Below are 27,276 nucleotides of genomic sequence, written 5' to 3' on the forward strand. Positions count from 1 at the left end.
CAATATCACAATGAATAAAAATGTGTAAAATACAGTTCCCTTTCATTCTATCACAAACCCTGTCATGGTGCATCACAGGACATGTGTATATACTTAAGAAATAATTCATGGAAGCCATAGATTATTGGAAATTTACACATGGCCTGGGCCGTGATATTCGAATTTTATCCTGAGCGTTAGCGAGGGATAAAATCAACGAATATCACGGCCCAGGCCATGTGTAAATTTCCAATAATCTATGGCTTCCATGAATTATTTCGATTCTAATAGGACAAATACGATCATTAAAAAAACTGAAGCGAGGGTGGGTAAATCTGTGTGTATGGCTGTTCTTTTTTACTCCCTGTTAGATAAAGCTCATCATTTTAATAGATCCGTAGCTTGCACGGATTATTTCGTGAACAACCGCTGAAAAAAAATATGTTTCATTCTCAAAACCAACAATTGTCATGTTGATTTATATGTTTTTCCCGTGAGCTACCGTCAAATCCAAAGTTGACATTTCGTAACCAATGAGCCGCCATGTTGACTTGCTGAAATCAGCACATATGCGAATAATGCAATATAATAGAAAATCAAACATAACCTACCTTGATAATCAATTTTAATACAATAGTAAACGAAATGTCAATAGTTAACGTAACAGAAAACGTTCAACTCTAGAGTTTTCATTTGTATGACGTCATGTTTTGAAATGACTTAAATGCGCCAAAAACATAAATAGACTTTCGCGGAATTTTATTTTATTTTTATTTTGTTGGTTTCTCCGAGCTCTTATGCATGACTTCTTTTTATTATGCATCCGAATAAGAATAAAAGTGATTTTGTCTTTTCTGAATTGCAATTTTTAAAACAATTAAATCGACAAAGGGTTTGCAAATAGGTTTCAATACATGTGGATTTACGTGGGAAGTATATTGTAACAGCCATTATTATGTACACCACGGAGTCTGCGCTAAGTATAGATATATCGAGAATTTTATCACAGTGTTGTTTACAAAGCGAAAGAAGCACGTCATATTAGAATTAAAATCATTCTATACAATGAAACCCTTTCTTTTCCAAAACATGAGAAAAGCCTTATCACAGATGCTTGTTAATAACTTGCAATAAAATATATTTCTATTGGCTACAATTGTTACTTCTATCCTCTAATTATTTTATTTCTTGAAGAAAACATTAAAACTACGCTTTGTTTGAAACAATACAACTTCTTATTCAAAAAGGAATCAAGTAGTACTGCTATACCTCTATATTCATTGGTACAAAAAATAATTCCTAAAAAAATTGAGCTTTTTGTAAAGAAAGTACCTCAAACATAATATTATTATAACTTCATTTTTTCCTTCTATTTTTCCTTTTTTTCTAATTCTTAGGTAATCAGTAACTTAGTAATATTACATAAACAAGAATGAATTGGAAATTACTTTACACTTTAAGAAAACATAAATGAAATGTGTGACTGGATTCGCTAAAGGGCCATTAGCTTAGCCAACAGTCTCATAATTCAAATATCAACTGTGAATTAACTATCCTGATTGGCTGGAAGAACCGTGCAGTAAAACTTGATTGGTTAAAAATCTTCAGCATCCGCTGTGGCAGTAGATATAGCTGTCTGTTGTCTACTGACCCTCTGATCTACAAAGAAAAAAGAAGAAATGCTTAACATTAAAAAATATGTGTTCTTAAATTTTATTCGAATACGGTAAGTCAATATGAATGTAAAGTAGTTTTCTTTACAGTTTGACAATATATATATACTTTTCAAAACTTTATGGTAACACTAACCAAACTTGGAGCCCATTGAAACCCTTTAGGATATAGTGGATGTGCCATAAAATGTAATAAATATTGCAATTAAATTCATATAGCACTTAACTTTGTTATGAATCAACAATGAACCATTCCAAATGTCAAGTTTAAAAAAATGACAAAACCTCTTAGCAATGTGAAGTTGTTACAACAATCATTTTCTGAAAATTCAGGTTTTATTCAATTAAAATAATATTAAGGTATTATCAAAATTTTTCTAATTAATATTTGACAGAAGAAATAATGATTCTAAAATGTTATATCTTCATGCCTGTGTCCAAATGAAGAGCAAACAGTCAAGTATATTGGCAATGAAACCATGTAATACTACAATAAAAATGTTACTTCAGATAATTCAAAATAAAATTTCATGATTACAGTTCAGATTTTGGTAAAAGCAGTATCCTTACATCTGAAAAAATATAGGCATTTTTATTTCTTTGAACAATGTAAAATAAAGCATGATTGCTTAGTTTAACAAAAGTTAAAAATGGTTTAGTTAAAATATAAATTTAGTAATGTGTAAGTAAGAAAGAAATTATTTCAGAAGAGAAAACTATACATGCTTGAGTTTTGCATATGGTCTTATATTGAATTAATTTCAAATTAGGTACCTTAATCAGAGATTATTGTTAATTTGTAAAACAACATAATTGCCAAGAACAAATTGAAATAAGATATAGGTCTTTTTGAATGTCCATTCCTTAAAAGTGGCTTTAATGATTGACAAAAAAATCCAATATACTGTGGATTCATTTATTGACCTGAATTGAAAAAAAATATTTTCCATGATATCTAATTTTATGGTTATGCCAAGGTCTGCATATAAGCCTAAAGAAAGTTTTATTTCATTGATTGCATATTATTTGCATTACAATTTCTATGTAATGTTAAAAAGCAAGAACATTTATATTTAAAATTAAAATTATTATAGTTAATATTTAAAAAAATATTCAGTTAAACTACTTTTGGAATCATTTTAAAATTAGTGTATTCTGGAGATTACTTGAACTATTAGTTTGTAGTTCCATACTTGCCCTTCACTTATAATGGCCGCCTGGCCTGTGTGATATTCTACTAAGTGTTTGTTTCCGAGCTACTACACGCCCTATGAAGCACAATACATATATATGGAAGCTTTTTTACAAATAATAAATACATTTGATCTAACCAGATTGTACCTTACCCTTATATTTTATTTAAATTAGAATAGTTGATAATGCAAGAATGAACCAAAAATGAAATAGTTTACCAGGTATAATTATTTGAAGATGATAACTTATACATGGATATTAGTTGTAAAATTTTATTTTATTTTAAATAGAACGATACAACTTTTTGCAAGATTTATGTTTAAAAATATAAATGCCAATGAGACAATGATGACAAGACATAAATAACAAAAAGATTTCATTTTAAGATTTTTCAAAAGTCCTATTAATTCTTTTTTCTCATAAATCAATGGCATGCAAAATAAGCATTGCAATATTCATATGCAGTATTGACAAATCATAAGCATCCAACATGTTTCAGTGTGCTTCATGGTGCAAGTGGAAATGTCAGATAAAAACAAATAAAATCCTTTTCTGAATAGGTGCCGACCATCTATGCAACATGCAAAATTCAGATATTTTTGAGACACACTAAAATGAGTGCTATTGACCCATGCAAATTTTCAAACCTTACTTAATGTCTCATAAACTTTCTGAAATAAATCTTATTTATTAAGTTTCAAATTAATCTTACTATAAAATCATCTGTCATAACAAATTCTTAAGACTAATTTCAGTTCATTAATTCAAATTACATAATTTTCAGGTTCAAAGTTTTTTTTTTAAATTCATTCATAACCATCCCTTTTTATTTTTTTACCATTTTAATATAATGATTGTGATGTGTGAGAATACTAACCCATTGCTATTAATAACTCAAACTGATTTGATGCATCACATGTAATATGAAAAGAAAATCCCTGAGCACTGAAACCAAATGCCAGTTTCCTCTATAAAAAAAATATATTTATCAAGCCTTAGTTTTGCCTGTTTTATCATCATGACATTTAGATGTGTAAGTTCTCTCAGTTTGAATTTTCTTGTTCATTTGACACCACAAAAACAAAAACCGAATAACAAAAAACAAACTAAACCACAAAACAGATGTTCCATAATCTTCTTTACCACAAAAAAAAAACCAAGCTCTGTTGATTTACAAATAGAACATGAATATTCATTTGACGCTGGCTTTTAAGCAAAAAACACAATATGAAAAGTTACGTTCTCTATGTTATAAATTCCAGGCTAGAACAACCTTTTAACATTTAATTCAACCTTTTAGACTTTTAGTGCTGTATTTTAATGGAAAAGTTTTATGTTGTGCTGTCTTGAGTATCGCTATAAAGAGAATGTTGATTATTGTTAATTTTGATATCTTCAACTTCATCCCGAAACCCTGTGTTGTTTATATTTTTAAGATTTTCCTATGTGTTTAAAAGCAAAATTATTTCATCTGGCAAGGAATATGAAAGAAAAAAAATATAATTTGTCTATATCATTTATTTTTTAATAAACAAGGGATCCCTAAATTATTGATAATCCCTGAAATCATATTAGGGAATATGTAGAATAATTATTGAAATGTTCAGTAATTATGTAAAATCACTGGTCATTTTTAGGGATTACTAGTATATATAATTACTAATAATTTCAGTGATTCTACATATTCCCTGAAAAATCAAGGAATTCTGTAATTATACAAATTCTCTGTAACATATATACCAATGCCATAAATAAAGGCAACCGTAGTATACCACTGTTCGAAATTCATAAATCGATTGGAAAAAAAACAGATGAGGGATGGTGCTAATGCCATGGCTCAAGAAAAACGAAAAGAACAACAGTCCACAAAACACATCATAGAAAACTAAAGACTGAGCAACACAAGCACCACAAAAAAAACGATGATGTTGGACATATTGTGGAAAGTATCCACTCTACAATGCTAAAACAGTTAAAATTTTCATGTGAAGCAGTATCAACTTTGTAGATAAGCACATAATCATTGGGGCTTCAAATGATATTGTAATTCATACCAACTTCCAATATAATCTGATAATGCCCTGAGATTTTATTATCAAGAAAGAGCTTCAGACGCATAACATTTTTAAATTGTTGTTTTTATTGTCTGTTTCCTGTGAAAAAAGTGGCAGTCTGTGAGACCATCAATAAAGTCGTAGACTCCTTGTAAAAGCTTTATATTTTAAAATGTAGTCTTGAGAGGATCTGCATCATATCTCTTATGCAGGTAACTTATGTAACCAATTTTCCTTCTATGGTCCTTGACATCATTTCATGGTTAAGTGAATGTTTGGAAAAATAATGACAGTATTTTTGTCATGTGAAAAACCTACTTATGAGTTATATGATAAATATATTTTGGTATATGGATTCCTTGCAAGGTCTATGTCAGACAGTTTTAACCTGACCTCCACCTTTCATGGATCACTGAGGGGAAGTCTACAACTACATTTGATGTATTCAATGGTTGTAAGTTGTTAATGTTTCATCTGACCTTGACCTCAATTTCACGGTTTATTATATGAGGTTAAGTTTTAATGGTTTGGTCTATTTCTCATATACTATAGGCAATACATCACTATTTGGTGTATGGAATACTTTTATCAATGGTCGACTTTTTGTTACTTGGTTTGTAGATTGATTGTATATGTCTGTCCAACAGGATTCTTTCGACTTTTACCTCATTTCAATTTCCATTGTGGTTTATCTGTTTGTCTTGTACTTTTATCAATAGAACCACTCACTACAGTTAGTGTATGATGAAATGATTTTAAGGTGTTCATTATTGTCTGGCACGGTTCATCTGACCTCATATTTGTTGTTCATAGACAATGTTAAGTAAAGGAGTTACTTGTACTAAAAGCTTAATACTTTAAACCTAAAATTAATCATAATAATGCAGATGACATATTCATCAGACTACGACTGCATGATCACTACCTGCAAGTTTGTCAATATTGAGATCAAGGTTCAAGTTTGAAGAATTTATTAGAAACAGTTTTATTTTGAAACTTCAAGTTCTATTATGGAAATTTTACCTATTCCTTTACTTAAAACTGGTGTTAAGTTAATCTAAGGTTAGTTAATCCTTAAGATTGTTGTTCATTAGGAGTATATTTTAAAATGAAGCAGTTAAGTTTGATGGTGTTGTGATATTGATCTAAAAGTGCTGGCAAACCTTTTTCATAAGTTTAAGGATGGTTTATTTTCATATTTTGTTTTCGGATCTATTTTCGCTTGGAAAATGTTGCTACAGATTCATATCCCCTCATGAAAGGATGGTATTATATTGTCACTTTTTTCTCAGCAACTTTTAAGTTTCTTCACATCATGTATTGTTTCACCAAAATTACCTCTACAATGTTTGTCATTTGTATATAATTCTAAACAACTCCATTTGTAACACACGACATCAAAAGTTCAATGAAGGATAAAAAAAAACTTAATTCACATAGTTTTTTCAGACCCCCACACTCCCCTCTTAACTTAATTTGGGAAAAATTGATTCACCCATATGGATATAGGTAAAAATCAATGTCAGATAACCAAATCTTGCATCAGTTCAACCACAATCGATGCTTGGACAATTAACACCAACTATTTCCAACAATTCAGACCTGCTTTTAAGAATAGTTTTCGTATATATAATAAGTATAATCACAAAAATACTGAATTCCAACGAAAACTCAAAAAGTATACATAATCAAATGGCAAAATCAAAAGTTCAAACACATCAAACGAATGAATAACAACTGTCAAAGTCCTAACTTGTTACAAACATTATGTAGACAATATCTTTGCATTTAAAGTTTATAATAAATTTACAACAATAATGTATCAAACTGTTTTTTCTCAGAGTGATGATGTAGTCACAAGTGTGATGTGAAACAAGCTTTTTCGCCAAATATATGAATTTTGACATTAACACTTGAACCAGTCTGTGATGAATAAAACGTAAACAATTCCAAATCCTTCCTTTTGATAAAGTGTTCCTGCTTGTCAGGTTGCTAGTGTATAGATCTCAGTTACTAAATAACTTACAATCATACAACTCGATGAAATGATGCCTTTGAGAAATGGATCAGCTATCAGTTTGTTATTTTTTACCTATACTGTATATTCTTTTTTCTAAGCTTTTCAAATCTTAAATACCAAGTTAAATTCGATCTCTGTCCATATTTAACTTAAGAAACCACAAGACCTTCATCCATATCACTTTAATAGTTTAGAGATGTACTTATAAGAGTACAACCTACACCATACTCGTCAATATTTCAGACTTCATTGATAATTATGTATTGTTTTTTAAAATCGCCAAGCTTATTTCTCTACATTTGAAAATGCCTGTACCAAGTCAGGAATATGTCCATTCGTTTTTGATGTGTTTTGTTGTGATTTTGCCATGTGATTATGGACTTTCTGAATTGATTTTCCTCTAAGTTCAGTATTTTTGCGATTTTACTTTTTTCGCAGGATGTCAGATTTGCATCATGAATTTTTTTTTTTATCTCACTCTGTAGTACATAGAAATCCATTCAATATAGACAAAATTCTTCAGCTTCAAATGTTACTTTTACAGTTGTCCTGAACTGAATTTTGCAAACTGATCCATCTTGAAACCTTTTTCATTATTTAAAGTAAGAATGTCCTAATTCAAAGCAAAGTGTAGGTTATACCTAGAAAAATATCTCAGAAAATTCAATAAGTTTAAGTCTGGATTGGTGAGAGTGGCAAGTATGAAAATTAAGCTTGAACTTGATGGATGTCGTGGTAGGTAGAGTATCTGCAGATAAAATGTTCTTCTCCATAGTAAACTTGTCATTTATACACCCTCTAGAGATGGACAGATGGACAAAGGTTTACTTCACACACCACATTTTGTTAAATGAGCAGAAATCAAGGGAACTTCAATGTACCCTGAATTGCATATATTTTATTGGTCCAAGAGCAATAACTTATAAAAAATAATTATCTCAAGCCATTTCTGAAAGAACTCTTTAAAATAAATCTCATAACAATCCTACAAATAATATAGGTGCAAGAGTGTTTATAATACAATTCATAATCTAATTTTATTTGCAGGGGCAAAACTCGGTCAAAAATAGTGATTTTTTTAACTTGTCACAGAAATTTCTATTTAATAATCAACCCTTGTTTGATATAAGTTTACAAAATAGCAAGTACAAATTGTGCACATGGGAACACATTAAAATCCAATTTGGTGTAGAATTTCCATTTCTAAGGGACATAACTCCTGGAAAAATAATATATCAGCACTGTTTTAAAATTTGTCTTGGACATTGCTGACATAAAATTTATATACAAAAATAACAATCCAACAAGCAATGAATGCGCAATGAATGCTTCAAAAAGCTTACAACACAATGTTTTACATAATTAATATTTCCAAGTGGCATAATTCTTTATGATAGGCATTGATTTTGAACATTGGGACAGAAAGGCGTAGACAAAGAAAATAAACACATTTCACTCTTTTTTTGTAATTTCTTTAAAAAAACATTACAAATAACAGAAACATACATATAGAACATAATTATGAATGGTAAACTATAAAACAATATCACAATGAATAAAAATGTGTAAAATACAGTTCTCTCTCATTCTATCACAAACCCTGTCATGGTGCATCACAGGATCTGTGTATATAGTTAAAAATCATTCTATACAATGAAACCCTTTCTTTTCCAAAACATGAGAAAAGCTTTATCACAGATGCTTGTTTATTACTTACAATAAAATATATTTCTATTGGCTACAATTATTAGTTCTATCCTCTATTTATTTCATTTCTTGAAGAAAACATTAAAACTACGCTTTGTTTGAAACAATATTACTTCTTATTAAAAAAGGAATCAAGTAATACTGCTATGCCTCATTATTCATTGGTACAAAACATAATTCCTAAAAAATTGAGCTTTTTGTAAAGAAAGTACCTCAAACATAATATTATTATAACTTCAATTTTTCCTTTTTTTCTAATTCTTAGGTAATCAGTAACTTAGTAATATTACATAAACAAAAATGAATTGGAAATTACTTTACACTTTAAGAAAACATAAATGGAATATGTGACTGGATTCGCTAAAGGGCCATTAGCTGAGCCAACAGTCTCCCAATTCAAATATCAACTGTGAATTAACTATCCTGATTGGCTGGAAGAACCGTGCAGTAAAACTTGATTGGTTAAAAATCTTCAGCATCCGCTGTGGCAGTAGATATAGCTGTCTGTTGTCTACTGACCCTCTGATCTATAAAGAAAAACAAAGGAAATCTTCACATTAAAAAATATGTCTTCTTAAATCTTATTTGAATAAGTCAATATGAATGTAAAGTAGTTTTCTTTACAGTTGGACAATATATATACTTTTCAAAACTTTATTGTAACACTAACCAAACTTAGAGCCCATTAAAACCTTTAGAATATAGTTTATGTGCCATAAAATGTAATAAAAATTGCAATTAAATTCATAAAGCACTTTACATTGTTATGAATCAACAATGAACCATTCCAAATGTCAAGTTAAAAAAATTACAAAACCTCTTAGCAATGTGAAGTTGTTACAACAATCATTTTCTGAAAATTCAGGTTTTATTCAATTAAAATAATATTAAGGTATTATCAAAATTTTTCTAATTAATATTTGACAGAAGAAATAATGATTCTAAAATGTCATAACTTCATGACTGTTTCCTAATCAAGAGCAAACAGTCAAGTATATTGGCAATGAAACCATGTAATACTACAATAAAAATGATACTTCACATAATTCAAAATAAAATTGCATCATGTTCATGATTACAATTCAGATTTTGGTAAAAGCAGTACCTTACATCTGAAAAAATAAAAGCATTTTTATTTCTTTGAACAAATGTAAAATAAAGCATGATTGCTTAGTTTAACAAAAGTTAAAAATTGTTTAGTTAAAATGTTTATTTAGTAATGTGTAAGTAAGAAAGAAATTATTTCAGAAGAGAAAACTATACATGCTTGAGTTTTGCATATTGTCTTATATTGAATTAATTTCAAATTAGTTACCTTAATCAGAGATTATTGTTAATTTGTAAAACAATATAATTTCAAAAAACAAATTGAAATATATAGATATAAAAGATATAGGTCTTTTTCAATGTCCATTCCTTTAAAGTGGCTTTGATGATTGACAAAAAAATCCAATAAACTGTGGATTCATTTATTGACGTGAATTGAGAAAAAATATTTTCCATGATATCTAATTTTATGGGTTTCCAAGGTCTGCATATAAGCCTAAAGAAAGTTTTATTTCATTGATTGCATATTATTTGCATTACAATTTCTATGTAATGTTAAAAAGCAAGAACATTTATATTTTAAATCAAAATTATTATAGTTAATATTTTAAAAAATAGTCAGTTAAACTACTTTTGGAATCATTTTAAAATTAGTGTATTCTGGAGATAACTTGAACTATTAGTTTGTAGTTCCATACTTGCCCTTCACTTACAATGGCCGCCTGGCCTGTGTGATATTCTACTAAGTGTTTGTTTCCGAGCTACTACACGCCCTATGAAGCACAATACATATATATGGAAGCTTTTTTACAAATAATAAATACATTTGTTCTAACCAGATTGTACCTTACCCTTATATTTTATTTTAAATTGAAATAATTGATAATGCAAGAATGAACCAAAAATGAAATAGTTTACCAGGTATAATTATTTGGAGATGATAACTTATACATGGATGTTGGTTGTTGAATGTTATTTTATTTTAAAAAGAACGATATAACTTTTTGCAAGATTTAAGTTTAAAAATATAAATGCCAATGAGACAATGATGACAAGACATAAATAACAAATTACAAAAAGATTTCATTTTAAGATTTTTTGAAAGTCCTATTAATTCTTTTTTCTCATAAATCAATGGCATGCAAAATAAGCATTGCAATATTCATATGCAGTATTAAAAAATCATAAGCATCCAACATGTTTCAGTGTGCTTCATGGTGCAAGTGGAAATGTCATATGTCAGATAAAAAAAAAAATCCTTTTCTGAATAGGTGCCGACCATCTATGCAACATGCAAAATTCAGATATTTTTGAGACACGCTAAAATGAGTGCTATTGACCCATGCAAATTTTCAAACCTTACTTAATGACTCATAAACTTTCTGAAATAAATCTATTTGTTAAGTTTCAAATTATTTTTACTATAAAATCATCTGTCATAACAAATTCTTAAGACTAACTTCAGTTCATTAATTCAAATTACATAATTTTCAGGTTCATAGTTTTTTTTGAAATTCATTCATAACCATCCCTTTTTATTTTTTACCATTTTAATATAATGATTGTGATGTGAGAGAATACTAACCCATTGCTATTAATAACTTAAATTGAATTGATGCATCACATGTAATATGAAATGAAAATCCCTGAGCACTGAAATTGAGTTTATTCTTTAATGTTCATTTTATTGTTATACAATGTGTGACAGCACAACTGTTTTGGATCTTTGATGCACCATTAAACTTGACAGAAAACACAAAAAAAGGTGGTACCAAACACCTTGACTTAAATTAATTCAGCTTATTAAATTTTCTTAAATTTTTACAAAATATATACTTTGACCCATTGAAAAAAATATAAAATTAAAAAAAAACTTGAACCAGACACATTATTGGAAAAAATTGTTAAGATATATAGCAGTTTGACAAAGAATAAATTGGGTCACTGAGAAGCTTTATATTTTCTTAACAATAAATTGTGATTAAAAAGTTCAGCTGATTTGACAGAGTTATCTCCCTGTAATGACCAGAATAATTCCAGAAAATGAACAAACCTGGTGGAGGTTGTGGCTCTGCTTCTTTAGTTTCTGGTTGTGTTCTAAAAAGAAAAATAAGAAATGTCAAATATCATTATTTAAAGCACTCAATATCATCTTTTTTTGTTGACACAGCAACAATGACTTCATTCAACTGATTTTTATAGTTTGTTCTTTATATTATATTGTCATTTTCAGGGCCTTTTATAGCTTAATATGTGGTATGGGATTGCTCATTGTTGAAGGTAGTACGGTGACCTATTGTTGTGAATTTATGTGTCATTTGGTCTTGGTCTCTTGTTGAAAGTTGTCTCATTCCCAATCATACCACATCTTCTTTTTAATAAATAAGTCACATCAGAAAAGTTTAAAAGTTTCAGAGTTGTTTTCTGCTCTTTGGTTGAGTTGTGTTCTCTTTGACACATTCCCCATTTCCATTCTCTATTCTAAGCAAAGACAGAAATGAAGTAACAATCAACTTATTTTTAGATTCTAGGTAAAAATGGTGTTATTATTAGTTTTGTGTCAATGTTTTATAAACAGAACATAACACATCATTTTCAATATTTATCAGGGCTGATAAGCAGCTTACATTTTGATTGTCAATATATTCTTTGTTGATTGAAATGGAATCAAATTCTTGCATGTTGTAAAATAAGAAACCAAAATATTACAAAAAAAAAGCCAATTCAAACCTTTTTGAACCATCCTCCTCATTTTCTTCATCTTCATTTTCCCCACCAACAGGCATCAGTTTATCTGCACTGTATAAATTCTTTGGATCTCCTATGATACCCACTCTGTAACAAAAAATATCTTCATTCAATATACTTTCTTTTTTATTTTGAATTATTGATAAATTGATACAAAAACTCCATTCAATCCATCATTTCCTTTGAAATGTGTACATTTGTCGATTGATTTAGACAAATTCATAAGTACATCTTGATGATTGGAAATCTGTGTCTTTAATAAAAGTTTCTAGCCAAAATTATATATCTATCCATTTTAGTTATACATGTAAATAAATAAATGTTAAACTGTTTTGTCTTCCTTAAACTAATTTACATCAACTATCTTTTTTACTATCATACAAAACCATATATATATCAGACAAATTAGTGTAATTAGATATATAGGAAGATGTGGTGTGAGTGCCAATGAGACAGCTCTCCATCCGAATAACAATTTAAACAAGAATGTGTCCACAGTACATGGATGCCTATCATTTTCTAAGTTTACTGGACTGTGAAATTGGAATAAATTCTCTAATTTGGCATTAAAATTAGAATGATCTTATCAAAGGGAACATGTATAATAAGTTTCAAGTTGATTGGACTTCAACTTCATCAAAAACTACCTTGACCAAAAACTTTAACCTGAAGTGTAACAGACGGACGAATGAACAGACGGACGAACGTACATACGAACGGACGCACAGACCAGAAAACATAATGCCCCTCTACTATCGTAGGTGGGTCATAAAAAGTAAACCATTATAGGTCAATGTAAGGCCTTCAACGCGGAGCCTTGGCTCACACAGAACAACAAGCTATAAAGGGCCCCAAAATTAATTGTGTAAAACCGTTCAAACGGGAAAACCAACTGTCTAATCTATATAAAAAAAAACGAGAAACAATAAACATGTATAAATTACATAAAAAAAAGACAACTTCTGTACATACTAACTAAAAGTTTTCTTTTCAATGATTTGGTCCAGCGTATTGTCTTCTGACAATATATATATCAGACAAATTAGTGTAATACTTACTTAAAAGTTTTCTTTTCAATGATTTGGTCCAGTGTATTGTCTTCTGAGTCCATTTCATCTTCACCTTCCTCTCTTCCTATCTTTGATAAGGAACTGAAATAATGAAAATAAATCATCACTCTTTATTGATTAAATGTGAATAAATATACAATAACAAACACAATAATGAGATGTAACAAAGGCTCCTAAAACATTGTAGTCTGTGCATTAAAAATTGTGTTACATGAGAAAGATACACTTCAGATGTTTTCACCAAATAATGAAAGCTAAGCCTATCCTATCAACAACAGTATTTAAAAGTCTTTAGCCCCAGTCCTAAACATTTTTTATATTACATTTTATCTGATTTAAATTTGAATTTTCTAAATTATAAAAAAACAATTAAACAAATTTAAATATTGGTGCATAAGAAGACCCCCATATTCTTATTTCTGTAACAGCTATTAAAATAATTTATATATTAACTTACTTGGGAGATAATGGTCTTGATCGTCTAAAAAGCCACTCAGAATTCTCACTTGCAGATGGTAATACTGCAACTAAAGCTGGGGATCTTTGACTGCAAAAAAGATGTTTTACCAAAATAAGTATTTATAAAAATGGTTACTGATTTCTACAACCCTTATGTGTTGGATAACACCTGCTTTTTTCTAATAGTTAATTTTCTGCATAAATATTTAACAAATGACATCAAACTTAAGGACCTTGAAAATTGATTCTTTTTTATAGTCATATTCTAGATACTCAGGTCAAGTTTGTTTCGAAGTACAGGAACTCACTGTGAGGTTTTTCTTTTTTAAATCCATGGTGTTGTAACTAAATATATATCAAAAATGTTAAGTTCTACTGTTCTTTTAAATTTCATCTGAGCCTTGTATACTTTAAAAAAAAAATAGTTCAACTTTAAAGGAAGAAAAGAAAAAGTATCACACTTCGATCTCTATCAATTTTTTTCCCCAAAAAACACTTAAATGATGATTTAGGACCATTCAAATAAAAATTTATGATGCATTCATGAAAGAAAAGTAATTTTGTATTCATGCAGAGAGGTATATGAGATTGCTGTTGTAGATCTTAATACTTACTGAATAATTGACTTTATTGCTGGTCGTCTCCTGAAAAATATCAAAAATTAAAGATCAGGAAATTATAAATTAGTGGGATTGAAATCAATTGTTTATGTGTAAAAATGTTTACCTACATTTTTTATTTTATAATTAAACATTTCTTATAGAGATATGAAACATACAATTCATTTCCAGGATTGAACATTACATTTCCATTGACTGCACACTGAAACAATAATTGGCACCTGTATCATAACATTTCACAGATATACTGCCCATGTCATACTATTTTTTTCAGGTCAAAGAGTAAGTCACTGATATAAAAATAGTAAGATGTGGTATGACTGCCAATGAAAAAAAAAGAGCACTTTTCCAGAACATCTTGGATATAATTTTGGTTCTCCTTTTTAGAAAATGCACCATAACCATATTGGTAAAGGTACATGCAAATCAAAAGAAAACTTTTAATTGTGTCAGCACATAGTGTCTAGTAATAAAAAACATTTGTAGCAAAATTAGCAATTTGCATATAAGAACATGGTCAGACTAAAAAGAAAAGTTGAAAGACAAGGAAATATTTCTTTGATAATAATGGATTACTCACGGGTGATTCCGTCTGTATTCAGCAGCATTGAATTTGAACACTTCTTGTAAATCTGAGATTCCTTTCCTTTCTTGGAGTGGTACTTCTATTTCTCTAAATTCCTTTAAAGCTTTTTCTTAAAAAATAAAAGGTAAATATATGAAGCTTAAAGGTAGGTATGATATTTACTCTTCCTCAACATTTTTTAACAAGAATATATATCATATATCAATCACATCCTGATTTTTGATATACTGATAGTTATAAATATCACACTTTGTAGGTTACTTTCATTTTGTTGTTGACTAATTGTTCATCACATAGTGTTTGGCAGTCAAAGCTTATTACATTTTTTGGTATAATCATTCAGTAGGATCAGCTTTATATTCAATTCAATCAATATATAGAAATCTAGTAATAAAATAGAAAAAAGTCCTACTGTAATTGGAAAATTCTTATTTCACTTACTTATTAACATGCTTGACCTCTGGTCTTTTGCTGCAAAATAAAACAAAAGTGTTAAGAATTGTATCTTAATTGGAACAAAATCTTACCAATCCTTAAAAAATACCAAAATTGAACTATTTTTCAATATAAACTCTAAAATAAATCTCTTTATAACTGTGTTGTGAAAAACTCGAGTCAAATGATATCACTGCATAATATATTATTTTTTTAGGATAGTCAGTTCTCCTACTCAAAGTTGGTGGTTATCTCTAAGTACTCCCTATTCCTTCATCAATAAAGACTAACCACCACTGTATAGCCAAGTGGTGTTAAATACCTACAATCAATCAATCACTGCATGAAACTTTAATAGGTTGAAATAAGAAACCAAAGAGCTAAATCAAGACAGTGATCTTTAAAATAAAACTTATCTATGAAAACCACAACTTTTATCAGATTTTTATTGACAAATAAGCTACAAATGAAATATTAAAGCACAATCTCATACTAGCTTATACTTACGATCTGGTGTCTGTTTAACTCTTATAGCTGGATTGAAAGTATCTGACCGCAACATTCTGTAAAATATAAATACACAATACTTTAATAAAAAAATATTAAAAATAGACACTATATACCATCAAACTTCAAAAGATTTTACTTATATATGTGGTTTATTGTATGAAACAAGCAAGTCCTTTAAAGGATTATTTTTTATTATCCTGGAATTAAAAAAAATGGTAATATCTCTAATGAAAGCATTATGTTTTGGTCTTTATCACAGCATTTATTTTTATTAAAACCAAGCTGAAAATAGTATACTGTAAATCAACTTATTTTAGCAGCTACTTTATTTCTAAGTCTTTAGAAAAATAATGTGATATAAATTGAATAAACAATCATAATAGTCTTACCTTCCAATTTCCTTTCTAATCACATCCTGAGGTAGTTTTCTTTTGAATGTGATATAGACAACAAACAGGCAAAATTTATATAAAACCTAGAAAATAAAAACATATATCATATAGTTTATTTTATATCAATATAAATAATATTCTATTTTTGTTACAGGTTGTCTGATAAAAGAATAATCCTCTGTAGGATAGATAATAAGTGTGTGTGTGTTAAACATTTTTTTTTTATCTTGTAAGGTGTATTACACATTTCACTATAATCCTTCAGTATCAAAAATAATTAACCTGATTTAATAATTTATGTTTTAAAAAATCATTGAAGATTTTGTCAATGCAGTATGAATAAAATCCAAATACGGCTTAAATGACAACAAAAATCTTTATATACAATCTTTGATCTTTTCTATGAATTTTTTTTATCATTAAAAGTTAGATAAACATCGACCACATGATTTAAGATGTGTGTGTATTGCAACTAATTGGTTATCACTGAATACATCTAAAACATTGTTACTAAATTAGGTGAACCAAAAAATATTTCAAGAGCAATTTATTTTCATGACTTTTCCAAATAGAGAAAATACAAATATTAATCATTACAAATATGTTAAAGTTTTATTTTCTATCATACAACTACATCAACAAAGTTATAAATATAACTTGCTGTGAAGTCTGCTAGAAAAGGTAAAGTGTGGTAAAGTATCTGTACAACTTAAGATGGTAAACAGTATTGCATTTTTTTCTAAGAAATAAACATGTTGAAAAAGTTTATGTTTAATGCAATTTTAACAAACTACGGTAACTGAGATTGTATAAATTTTTAAAAACACTTGTATGCAACAGGGACAACTGTTTCTTTTAAGAAACAAAACACAGAAAAGGTTCTGAAAAAAAAACATTTTTGGAACTAGAAGAATACCAGGTTTGGTGATATAGGACATAATATAGAACATGTGTTATTAAACATAACCAGAATTTAAGTTGTTCTATTACCTCAAAAACATGTCTGTCCCGTAATGTAGCAGACACCCTTGATCTGAAAAGAAACCCAAAAGTATGTGTAAAAATAAGAAATTTCATGATAACACTAACATATTTTGTTCTTCAAGTTAAATACAAAGACAGATTAATATTAATCATTTCAATATCTTCAGAATATCTGCTCTCTAAAATTGTTTGAGAAGTGATATCTTAATGTTGTTTATTTTGTGTGTTTTAGCATATAATAGGCAATCTTTATGTTGTATTTTATTTAACATTTTTTAGCATATAAGGCAAAATTTTAGTACATGAAGTAAAAACTTTTATTTTAATAGCATTCAGATAAACATAGAAATAGACTTTCTCTGCAAACATTTTTTTAGGTGAAAATAGTGCTTGGTGTATATTATTCTTTTATCAACTTAAGGTAAATATCTAGATTAATGAAATGTTCCAGAGTAAAAAATACCATTTAACCTGAAGGAATTTCCCAAAGAAGTTAAATTTCAAACTGAATAGGTGCAAAGTGTGAACCTACTTTCCACATGACATGTGATGTTCAGATTCCATCCCTAATCCTAGCACCATTATTCCATGTGACTGACCAAGCATTTTCTGAGCAATGTTAAGCTTCTCACATGCAGCTTCAAATTCTTCTCTTTCCTTTATACTTGGCTCTCTGGAAAAGTTGGAATGGTAGATATTTTATAGACAGCTGTTTGGTATATTTAGGTTAAAGTTATTTGAAGGTTTAAAACTGATTGTCTGATACCATGATGGATGTAATTAAGAGCTATCTCTTTCCCTAGTCACATCTAACAAAGATTAAACTAAGTTGTGACAAGACTTTGGTGAAATTAATGATCAGGAGTTATCTCCCTAAAAAAATACTATTTGAAAAAGTAAGTTATTTTATTCATGTTTAATTTAATTAACCTACATTCAATGTAATAAAGTCATACTTGTGGTTATGTTTGTGATTAAGAGTTATGGTAATAAGACAAACCTTTGGTAAAGTATCTACTTACATATATCCTGCTATGTTTTTAATCTTTTCTTCTCTCTCAAGCTTATCAATGAAGCAGTGGAAGTAAATCAAAAGGTGCATCAGAAAGTTGTCAAATTCTTCAGCACTACAATAAAATAAAGTAATTCATATCAACAGATCAAATCAATAAAACCATAAAATATACTAGTATAAATGTAAAGGGGAACATCTGCAATTTGTTATAAAAGTATGAAGTTCTTTGCAACGTACCATGTTGGATTAAAAAAACTTACAAAAAAGTATAAACAAGAGAAGTTTTCATGCACAAATAAATTCAATAGACCACTTCTAAGTTATGTTCTTCCCCATAAAAGTTTGTTAAGTCTGTACGCTCTGTCACGTCATTTACAAAGACCACTTCTAAGTTATGTTCTTCCCCATAAAAGTTTGTTAAGTCTGTACGCTCTGTGACGTCATTTACAAGAAAGAGGGGATTGCCTGTATCCCTGCTCTATTAAATTTCATCAAGTATCTTCTTGATCAGCATTATGCAGGATAAAGAAGAAATAATGTTTGTACCATAGGTACTTTATCACAATTCCCTAATGACAGCAGTGCTGAATATCAATCGTGAAAATTTTAGCTGCTAAATAATTCATGCAATATAACATCATATTTTTTCAACCACTCCATCAACATGGGAAAGCAGTGACAATGCCCTAAAGGTTTGAATGATGTTCACTAAAACAAAACTTTTGGACAGAAAGGCAATGAATTAAAAAGTGGTCTATTAACTATCATTTTTGCTAACACACTAAGATGAGGACAGACAGAATGTTTGATGAAGGGGAGACTGAGCATTGATGAGGAGAAAAAAAGCATTTAATGAGGAGAGACAGTGTTCAGTGTAAGTATAAATTTTACTACTTACTGGAATATGCCATCAAATGTGACAGGAACATTTTCTCCCTCTAACAGAGACCCATGTGCTACCTCTGAAAAACATAAAACTCAATAATTAATATATAAATATCTCAATTAAAATGTTCAATTTATAATTTCAGTAGCGTCATATGTACAATTTTGAGTATGAGTATTCATTTGTTTTGGCATAATGATAAAATTAAATGAGCTTTGTTGCTAAAGAGCTAACATCTCAACAACAGATTTCATATAAATAAATTCAATCAAATGACTTAATCTTCAAGTATTGTGAGATAAGTTAAGTAGTACAATATTTTCCTTTAGGTAGCAGCAAAAGACTGAATTGCCTTCTCTTCATATTGAATATGTAATAAATAAAACAAGAATTCCCTGATATTTAGCCCTAAAACTAAAGCTACATTTTAAAGTAACAGTAAATAAACTGGAAACAAAAAAGTCCTTTTTTTTCAAAACTTTTTGCATTACTAAAGAAAATACACTACAGGATGCTTTTTGATGTTGTTGTAAACACTGATTTCATGTCTCTATTTTAAAGAATACCTGTAGACTAGATGCATCTCTTATCAACTGACTGAAACTCTTATTGGCTGTCAAGTATATTAGTACAGTGTTCCAGCTAGGCCGTTTTCAGAGGGCGCGGCGCCCGCCCTTTTCTGAGTGGCGCCCTGTGCCCTTTTTACAGTTTTCAGGGCGCCCTGCCTTTTTTGAAGATCGATTGCATATTAATTTGCGTATTGATATGATATGCTAATTACTAAATTTTACCTGGGGAAAAGTTTATGACTTTGTTTACGACCCCAAGCTAATCAGTGGTTACAACTGGTGTCATAATCTGTTGTTATAGGTAATCCATTTATCGGATGGGTCATTAATGATCATCAACATTAATTCATTCAAAAAGATGCGGTCAGTCGGCAATTATCTATGAAGAAATGTGCGTACAACAACTTGGGCACAATTTGCGATGTTTACTGTAGTTTCATGGAGGAAACGTAATGACAGAAAGTTGGAAAACCATAATAAACTCGTTGAAGACATTTTTTACTTGTTTTCTGTAAAATAAACAGAAAATTCAGACGTATTTGTCATTGACTGCCTTCATTTTTGATACGAAAATAACAAAATCAGCCGCCATATTGTGATCATATTTACATCATATTTACGTACTGTTTATAATCCTCCAAAGAAGGAGCACATCCGAATAAAGAAAGATAACTCAATCTGATTTTTTTCCTAGCATTGAGTAACCCATTTACATATTCTAAAATATTTCTCCATACTTCTTGCTTAAGAATATATATGTTTATGTATTTATTTTGAGTTATGGGAAAAGTTAAAGAGAGTCTTAGTAGTAGTGTTGGTAGGGTGCCTTGGTCATCTTTTTCTGTATTCTTTATTTTTGATACTATTTTTCACTGTTGCTTTATATCCTAAAATTGTGAATTTACTGAGCACAGCTGTTTTGTGCTGTATCGCCATCAAGCACAGCAGGGGTAGAAAGGTGAAACGGGTAAAATGTGGTAGACCATAGAAACAGTATGAAACAGGTCTCCTTTCAAAACATACTGCATATAAAGTTCCACTGTGCCAAGCAATGATAAAAAAACTTGTGTGACAGGCTGCTTGACAAGTTTTTCAGCCTTAAAAGTAGAAAGATAGAGTTCTATATGGGCTAAAGATGTTGTTCTTGTATAACCTGTGATTCAACGAATTAACACAAATGTTTGATTAACATCTTTTATTAAAATATGCCCTTTTCATATTATCATATGGCGCGTTAAATGCCCTTTTTCAGGATTGGCACCCTGCCCTTTTGAAAACCTAGCTGGAACACTGTAGTACAAACAGTTGTCTCACTCAGCACCCCAGAAATCTACAAACCTTTTACATCATCAAGTGTAACAGTATCATGTTCACTGGAGCTTTTCTTAGGAGGACGTGGTGACTTAGGATGGTTGCCTCTTTGACTCTTCCCTCTAAGACCATGCGACTTGGCCACACTAGATGTAACTCTATAATGAAAATTATGATTAAAAATTAAAACTGAAAAAAATAAATTCAAATCATAAAATATAGCCAAAAAAGAATTATTTTTTTTTGCATTGATTATTTTACATTACAACTTAGTTTAAATGCATTTTTAACAATTAAGTAGACTTTGAAAACAAACCTTTATTACAGATAATTCAGTTCAAGTTTGGTCATAAATGGCTGCTAGTTTTCAAAGAAAAGTATTTTCTTTTGAAAAAGTAAAATAGAAGAGTGATAGCAGCTAAGCATATTGTTAAATTTTGTTTAAGATATATGCATACCTTTCATTTCTTTTATTGCTTTCTTTAGCTCGCCTGTTTTTATTCTTATCTGCATTTGGGTTATTACTGAAAAATATAAGTATTGTAACGTTTCTCATTTATTACATGCATCACTGGGTTTTATTATCATGTTATTATCAGATTACTTATTCTCATTAACTGTTATAAAGTAATTCCTTACAATCTATGTTTATCGCCTTTAATCAGATTATACTTGTTAAACATTTTAAATGTTAAATCAATCATGTTAATCAGCTGGTGCCGCGTTGATTTGTATATACAGGTGCCTCGGTTGACCTCAGTTTCAGTTCAGCTCCGGGCTCCTGTAATATAGCTCCTGTAGAATATTTCTTTGTTCAGAGTCATTTAACCATATTGTAATCAGGTTACAATTTTTAATTTTCGTAAAAACAAATAAATCAGTCATATAGAATAACTTTACCTTTGCCCATTAAGTTTTAGAATAATGATAAAAATACAATAAAAACTAGAGGCTCTAAAGAGCCTGTGTTGCTCACCTTGGTCTTTGTGAATATTAAACAAAGGAAGCAGATGGATTCATGGCAAAATTATGTTTTGGTGATGGTGATGTGTTTGTACATCTTAGGCAATATAGGAAAGGTATACTGACATAAGTAATCTCTAAACACATAGACTCCAAATGGAGCTTTCGTTAGTAGAAGCCATATTATGTGTATTGGTATATAAACTATATTTTTATGTTTGTACATCTTACTTTACTGAACATTCTTGCTGCTTACAATTATCTTCATCTATAATGAACTTGGCCCAGTAGTTTCAGTTGAAAATAATATTTTAAAAATTAAAAAAATTTAAGAAAATTGTTAAAAATTGACTATAAAGGACAATAACTCCTTGAGGGATCAGTCATGTTGACTTATTTGTAAATCTTACTTTGCTGAACATTAATGCTGTTTACAGTTTATCTCTATCTATAATAATATTCAAGATAATAACCAAAAACAGTTAAATTTCCTTAAAATTACCAATTCAGGGGCGGCAGTCCAACAAAAGGTTGTCTGATTCATCTGCAAATTTCAGACCAGATAGATCTTAACCTAGTTAACAATTTTACTGCATGTCATATTTGCTCTAAATGCTTTGGTTTTTGAGTTATAAGCCAAAAACTGCATTTTACCCTATGTTCTATTTTTAGCTGTGGCGGCCATCTTGGTTGGTTGGCCTGGTCACCGGACACATTTTGTAAACCAAAGCATTTAGAGCAAATATGACATGCAGTAAAATTGTTTACTAGGTTAAGATCTGTTTATCTCTATCTATAATAATATTCAAGATAATAACCTAAAACAGTAAAATTTCCTTAAAATTACCAATTTAGGGGCAGCAACCCAACAAGGGGTTGTCCGATTCATCTGATAATTTCAGGGCAGTTAGATCTTGTCCTATGAGACAATTTTACCCCATGGTTTTTGAGTTAAAAGTCAAAAACTGCATTTTACCCCTATGTTCTATTTTAAGCTGTGGCGGCCATCTTGGTTGGTTGGCCGGGTCAAGGGACACATTTTTTAAACTAGATATCCCATGATGATTGTGGCCAAGTTTGGTTGAATTTGGCCCAGTAGTTTCAGAGGAGAAGATTTTTGTAAAAGCTAACGACGGAGGACAACGGATGCCAAGTGATGAGAAAAGCTCACTTGGCCCTTTGGGCCAGGTGAGCTAAAAATGAATTTGAGCAAAGTTTGTTTTGTATCCTAAGCAAAATCACAAAAATGTATTAAAAAATTTAATGTACATCATCATAATTCCAACATAAAAAGACATCTGCTTATTGATACATGCACATGTTTTATAAGTGTAATGTATTTTTTACTATAAAAGTATCTCAAATACCTGACAAATTCTAATACAGGTATTTCATCTTTACGCTCTGAGATTTTGAACTCAAATCTACCACTAGATGGAATGGATGGCATAGTCATCTGTATAAAAAGTGAATGCGTATTACAATTGATGTCAAGATTTGTCTTTCAATAAACAACATTCTTATTATAATTATTCTAAGTTACTATTTATATTAAAATAACCTGTTGACACAGAGATATGTCATAAATAAAGAAACACAGTAAATTGTTACTTACAACATTGAGAGGTTAAAATTATATGAATAAGTAAATAAAGTACACTGTATCAGAATTTACTGGAAAAACACTATAGATAATAAGGCTTTTGACAAAAAGAAAAATTGTGTCCATATTTTGAAATTAAAAACCTCTTCAAAAGGGAATCATCTGTATTTCAACTTCAGAAATTTTAGCATCATATGCTTGACTTAAATTATAATTAGTGCTTGCAAAATAGCTACATTTAATTAAAAAAAAAATGTATATAAAAGAATGGACGTAAAGATAAAAAACAAATGTATATGTAAAATGTAGTCTCTAAAAGTAACAAATAACACCAACAAGGGTGACTGGGGAAGTAAAGTATGGTGACTTGGTCTTCTTTAGACATGCAGGCAGTAAATTGCTTGCCAAAATGGGGTGTGCATTTGGCTGTGCAGGATGCCTCAAGTTTGCAGCCTAGTCTGGTCAGAATGTGGACATTTAATCTAATGCCTCTAGTAAAGAGAGTACCACACTCTTTGAATATAAAGAACCCTTGCAACATCTCTTTTAGGGTTCGGAACGTAGGTGGCCTGTTGCAAGGCAAAATTTCTGTCCCTATCCAATATTCCCTCATTTTCTAGTGGCAGTCCAAAATTCCCTGACCATCATCCCAGATGGCCTTTAATACAAAACCTACAGGCATTGTATTTATTTTTAACTTGGTCTTGTCCTGAACATGCATGAAATATTTGCCACTGGGCATTAAGCAACCAACAAGGCAACATCAGATGCATTTCCTTTTTCAGTTAGTTTTCCACCAGAATTTTTGCTGTTTCAAAAACAATTTTTAAAATATCTTCTAGGCAGATCTTATCTTATTTTTAGATAAATGACGGTTTAAAAGATTTGATTTTCTTTACAATATTATAAGTGTCAATTATAATATAATACAGAATAATAATATATAAAATCTGCTGTTAAGAAGAATGGGATATCTAAAGTATTCTTATAGTTTGCTGTCAAGACTTCTTCTACTTCTACCAGATAATGACAACAATCAACAAACTGAATATTTTGCTAAGACTTTGGTGCGCATATATATGTGAGGGGGGATAGGAGGGGTCCTGATCCCGAAATCCCAGACTTAAAAACACGAAATCCTGATGTCCCGATTCTAAATAAAGTAAATCCTGACTCCCGAAATTCAGAAAAAAGGATTCCCAGATCCTGAAAGAATTAATCATGAAATCCTGAGCTTAAAAACACCCGATCCCAGAGTCCTGATGAAGGTCCTATCCCCCTCATATATGGACCCTTCCCAGATTCCCACCTAGTCCTGCCCCAACTGACTCCTTTCACAGGAAACACCTGATTCATGTATTGATTAGGGTAAGAGCACATATCAACAACAACAAAAAATGATTTACAAAAATATTCAAGTGTAAAGCTATTTTCGTAAATGTTGGGAATATGTTTTGAAGTACATTTCGATGTGAACACTGAAAATACAGCCAGTTATTCTTACTGGATCGACTCTTTCTGTTTTAAAGATCGACTTTGTAGCCTTTCCTTTGATTGAAACAGATGCCATATTTATGTAATTGTTTTTAATTCAGCTCTGGAACGAAGATGTAAACGAGCTTTTAAAAAATCAAGGCTTGTCCTCCATTTTGAAGCTATCCAATGGCAACAACACAAGGGAAGTAATTTAGCGGGTTTTTCAAACAAGGGAAATAATTATGCATGAAAATACGGTCTAACGACTTACCGAAAAAAAGTAAGTACGATAGAGTATATCTACGGCCCGAAATGGGACAGTTTCTCAGTCAGTCTAAACTGAAACTATAGTAGTCTCAGGTCTAAATTTAACTAAAGACCATTTTAATGGCATAAAAACAAACCACACAGTTTTGTCAGGAGATTTTGAAAAATATTGAGAGAAAAAAATATGATAATATCATGACTATAAAGATAAAGAACCCTTGCAACATCTCTTTTAGGGTTCGGAACGTAGGTGGCCTGTTGCAAGGCAAAATTTCTGTCCCTATCCAATATTCCCTCATTTTCTAGTGGCAGTCCAAAATTCCCTGACCATCATCCCAGATGGCCTTTAATACAAAACCTACAGGCATTGTATTTATTTTTAACTTGGTCTTGTCCTGAACATGCATGAAATATTTGCCACTGGGCATTAAGCAACCAACAAGGCAACATCAGATGCATTTCCTTTTTCAGTTAGTTTTCCACCAGAATTTTTGCTGTTTCAAAAACAATTTTTAAAATATCTTCTAGGCAGATCTTATCTTATATTTAGATAAATGACGGTTTAAAAAGATTTGATTTTCTTTACAATATTATAAGTGTCAATTATAATATAATACAGAATAATAATATATAAAATCTGCTGTTAAGAAGAATGGGACATCTAAAGTATTCTTATAGTTTGCTGTCAAGACTTCTTCTACTTCTACCAGATAATGACAACAATCAACAAACTGAATATTTTGCTAAGACTTTGGTGCGCATATATATGTGAGGGGGGATAGGAGGGGTCCTGATCCCGAAATCCCAGACTTAAAAACACGAAATCCTGATGTCCCGATTCTAAATAAAGTAAATCCTGACTCCCGAAATTCAGAAAAAAGGATTCCCAGATCCTGAAAGAATTAATCATGAAATCCTGAGCTTAAAAACACCCGATCCCAGAGTCCTGATGAAGGTCCTATCCCCCTCATATATGGACCCTTCCCAGATTCCCACCTAGTCCTGCCCCAACTGACTCCTTTCACAGGAAACACCTGATTCATGTATTGATTAGGGTAAGAGCACATATCAACAACAACAAAAAATGATTTACAAAAATATTCAAGTGTAAAGCTATTTTCGTAAATGTTGGGAATATGTTTTGAAGTACATTTCGATGTGAACACTGAAAATACAGCCAGTTATTCTTACTGGATCGACTCTTTCTGTTTTAAAGATCGACTTTGTAGCCTTTCCTTTGATTGAAACAGATGCCATATTTATGTAATTGTTTTTAAACCAGCTCTGGAACGAAGATGTAAACGAGCTTTTAAAAAATCAAGGCTTGTCCTCCATTTTGAAGCTATCCAATGGCAACAACACAAGGGAAGTAATTTAGCGGGTTTTTCAAACAAGGGAAATAATTATGCATGAAAATACGGTCTAACGACTTACCGAAAAAAAGTAAGTACGATAGAGTATATCTACGGCCCGAAATGGGACAGTTTCTCAGTCAGTCTAAACTGAAACTATAGTAGTCTCAGGTCTAAATTTAACTAAAGACCATTTTAATGGAATAAATAAAAACCACACAGTTTTGTCAGGAGATTTTGAAAAATATTGAGAGAAAAAAATATGATAATATCATGACTACTTCATGATGATGTGTCGGTCGGTCTTGTGCTGCCCACTAGTAAAACGTTACAGAAGGTTATCAATATTGGTCTGA

General features: G+C 30.2%; 1 protein-coding gene across 6 annotated transcripts; it reads right to left on the reverse strand.

Annotated features, from left to right (window-relative positions):
• Window positions 1–1,044: 1,044 nt before the first annotated feature.
• On the reverse strand, window positions 1,045–26,935 carry LOC134711917 (protein phosphatase 1 regulatory subunit 36-like). 6 transcript variants are annotated; one of them, XM_063572905.1, is made up of 19 exons: window positions 25,330–25,521; window positions 23,590–23,678; window positions 21,718–21,783; window positions 21,287–21,417; window positions 19,392–19,455; window positions 18,501–18,605; window positions 18,011–18,151; window positions 17,485–17,527; window positions 16,492–16,577; window positions 16,100–16,155; window positions 15,599–15,628; window positions 15,152–15,266; window positions 14,566–14,595; window positions 13,950–14,039; window positions 13,481–13,573; window positions 12,405–12,509; window positions 11,728–11,771; window positions 3,499–3,517; window positions 1,045–1,638 (listed from the first exon to the last, which is right to left on the reverse strand). In XM_063572905.1, the coding sequence occupies exons 1-18, from the start codon at window positions 25,393–25,395 to the stop codon at window positions 3,507–3,509; spliced, it is 1,365 nt and encodes a 454-aa protein (XP_063428975.1). In that variant the 5' UTR covers window positions 25,396–25,521; the 3' UTR covers window positions 1,045–1,638; window positions 3,499–3,506. The 6 variants fall into 6 exon arrangements, with proteins under 6 accessions (XP_063428975.1, XP_063428972.1, XP_063428974.1 ...); XM_063572902.1 differs by lacking the exons at window positions 1,045–1,638; window positions 3,499–3,517; window positions 25,330–25,521 and adding exons at window positions 8,355–9,154; window positions 10,388–10,447; window positions 26,760–26,935; XM_063572904.1 differs by lacking the exons at window positions 1,045–1,638; window positions 3,499–3,517 and adding exons at window positions 8,357–9,154; window positions 10,388–10,447 and having other exon boundaries at window positions 25,289–25,353.
• Between the last annotated feature and the right edge of the window lie 341 nt (window positions 26,936–27,276).

Source organism: Mytilus trossulus, chromosome 3 (assembly GCF_036588685.1).
Source record: "Mytilus trossulus isolate FHL-02 chromosome 3, PNRI_Mtr1.1.1.hap1, whole genome shotgun sequence".
NCBI classification, from domain to species: domain Eukaryota; kingdom Metazoa; phylum Mollusca; class Bivalvia; order Mytilida; family Mytilidae; genus Mytilus; species Mytilus trossulus.

Bases quoted from the DNA above. Each gene is read 5' to 3' on its own strand.
- LOC134711917 (XM_063572902.1), bottom strand. From the start codon at position 26,825: ATGGCATCTGTTTCAATCAAAGGAAAGGCTACAAAGTCGATCTTTAAA. The intron at 21,418-21,717 runs GTATGCATATAT...TTTTCATTATAG, and splicing joins AGCAATAAAAGAAATGAAAG to AGTTACATCTAGTGTGGCCA. The intron at 17,528-18,010 runs GTAGGTTCACAC...GTTTCTTTTCAG, and splicing joins CATCACATGTCATGTGGAAA to ATCAAGGGTGTCTGCTACAT.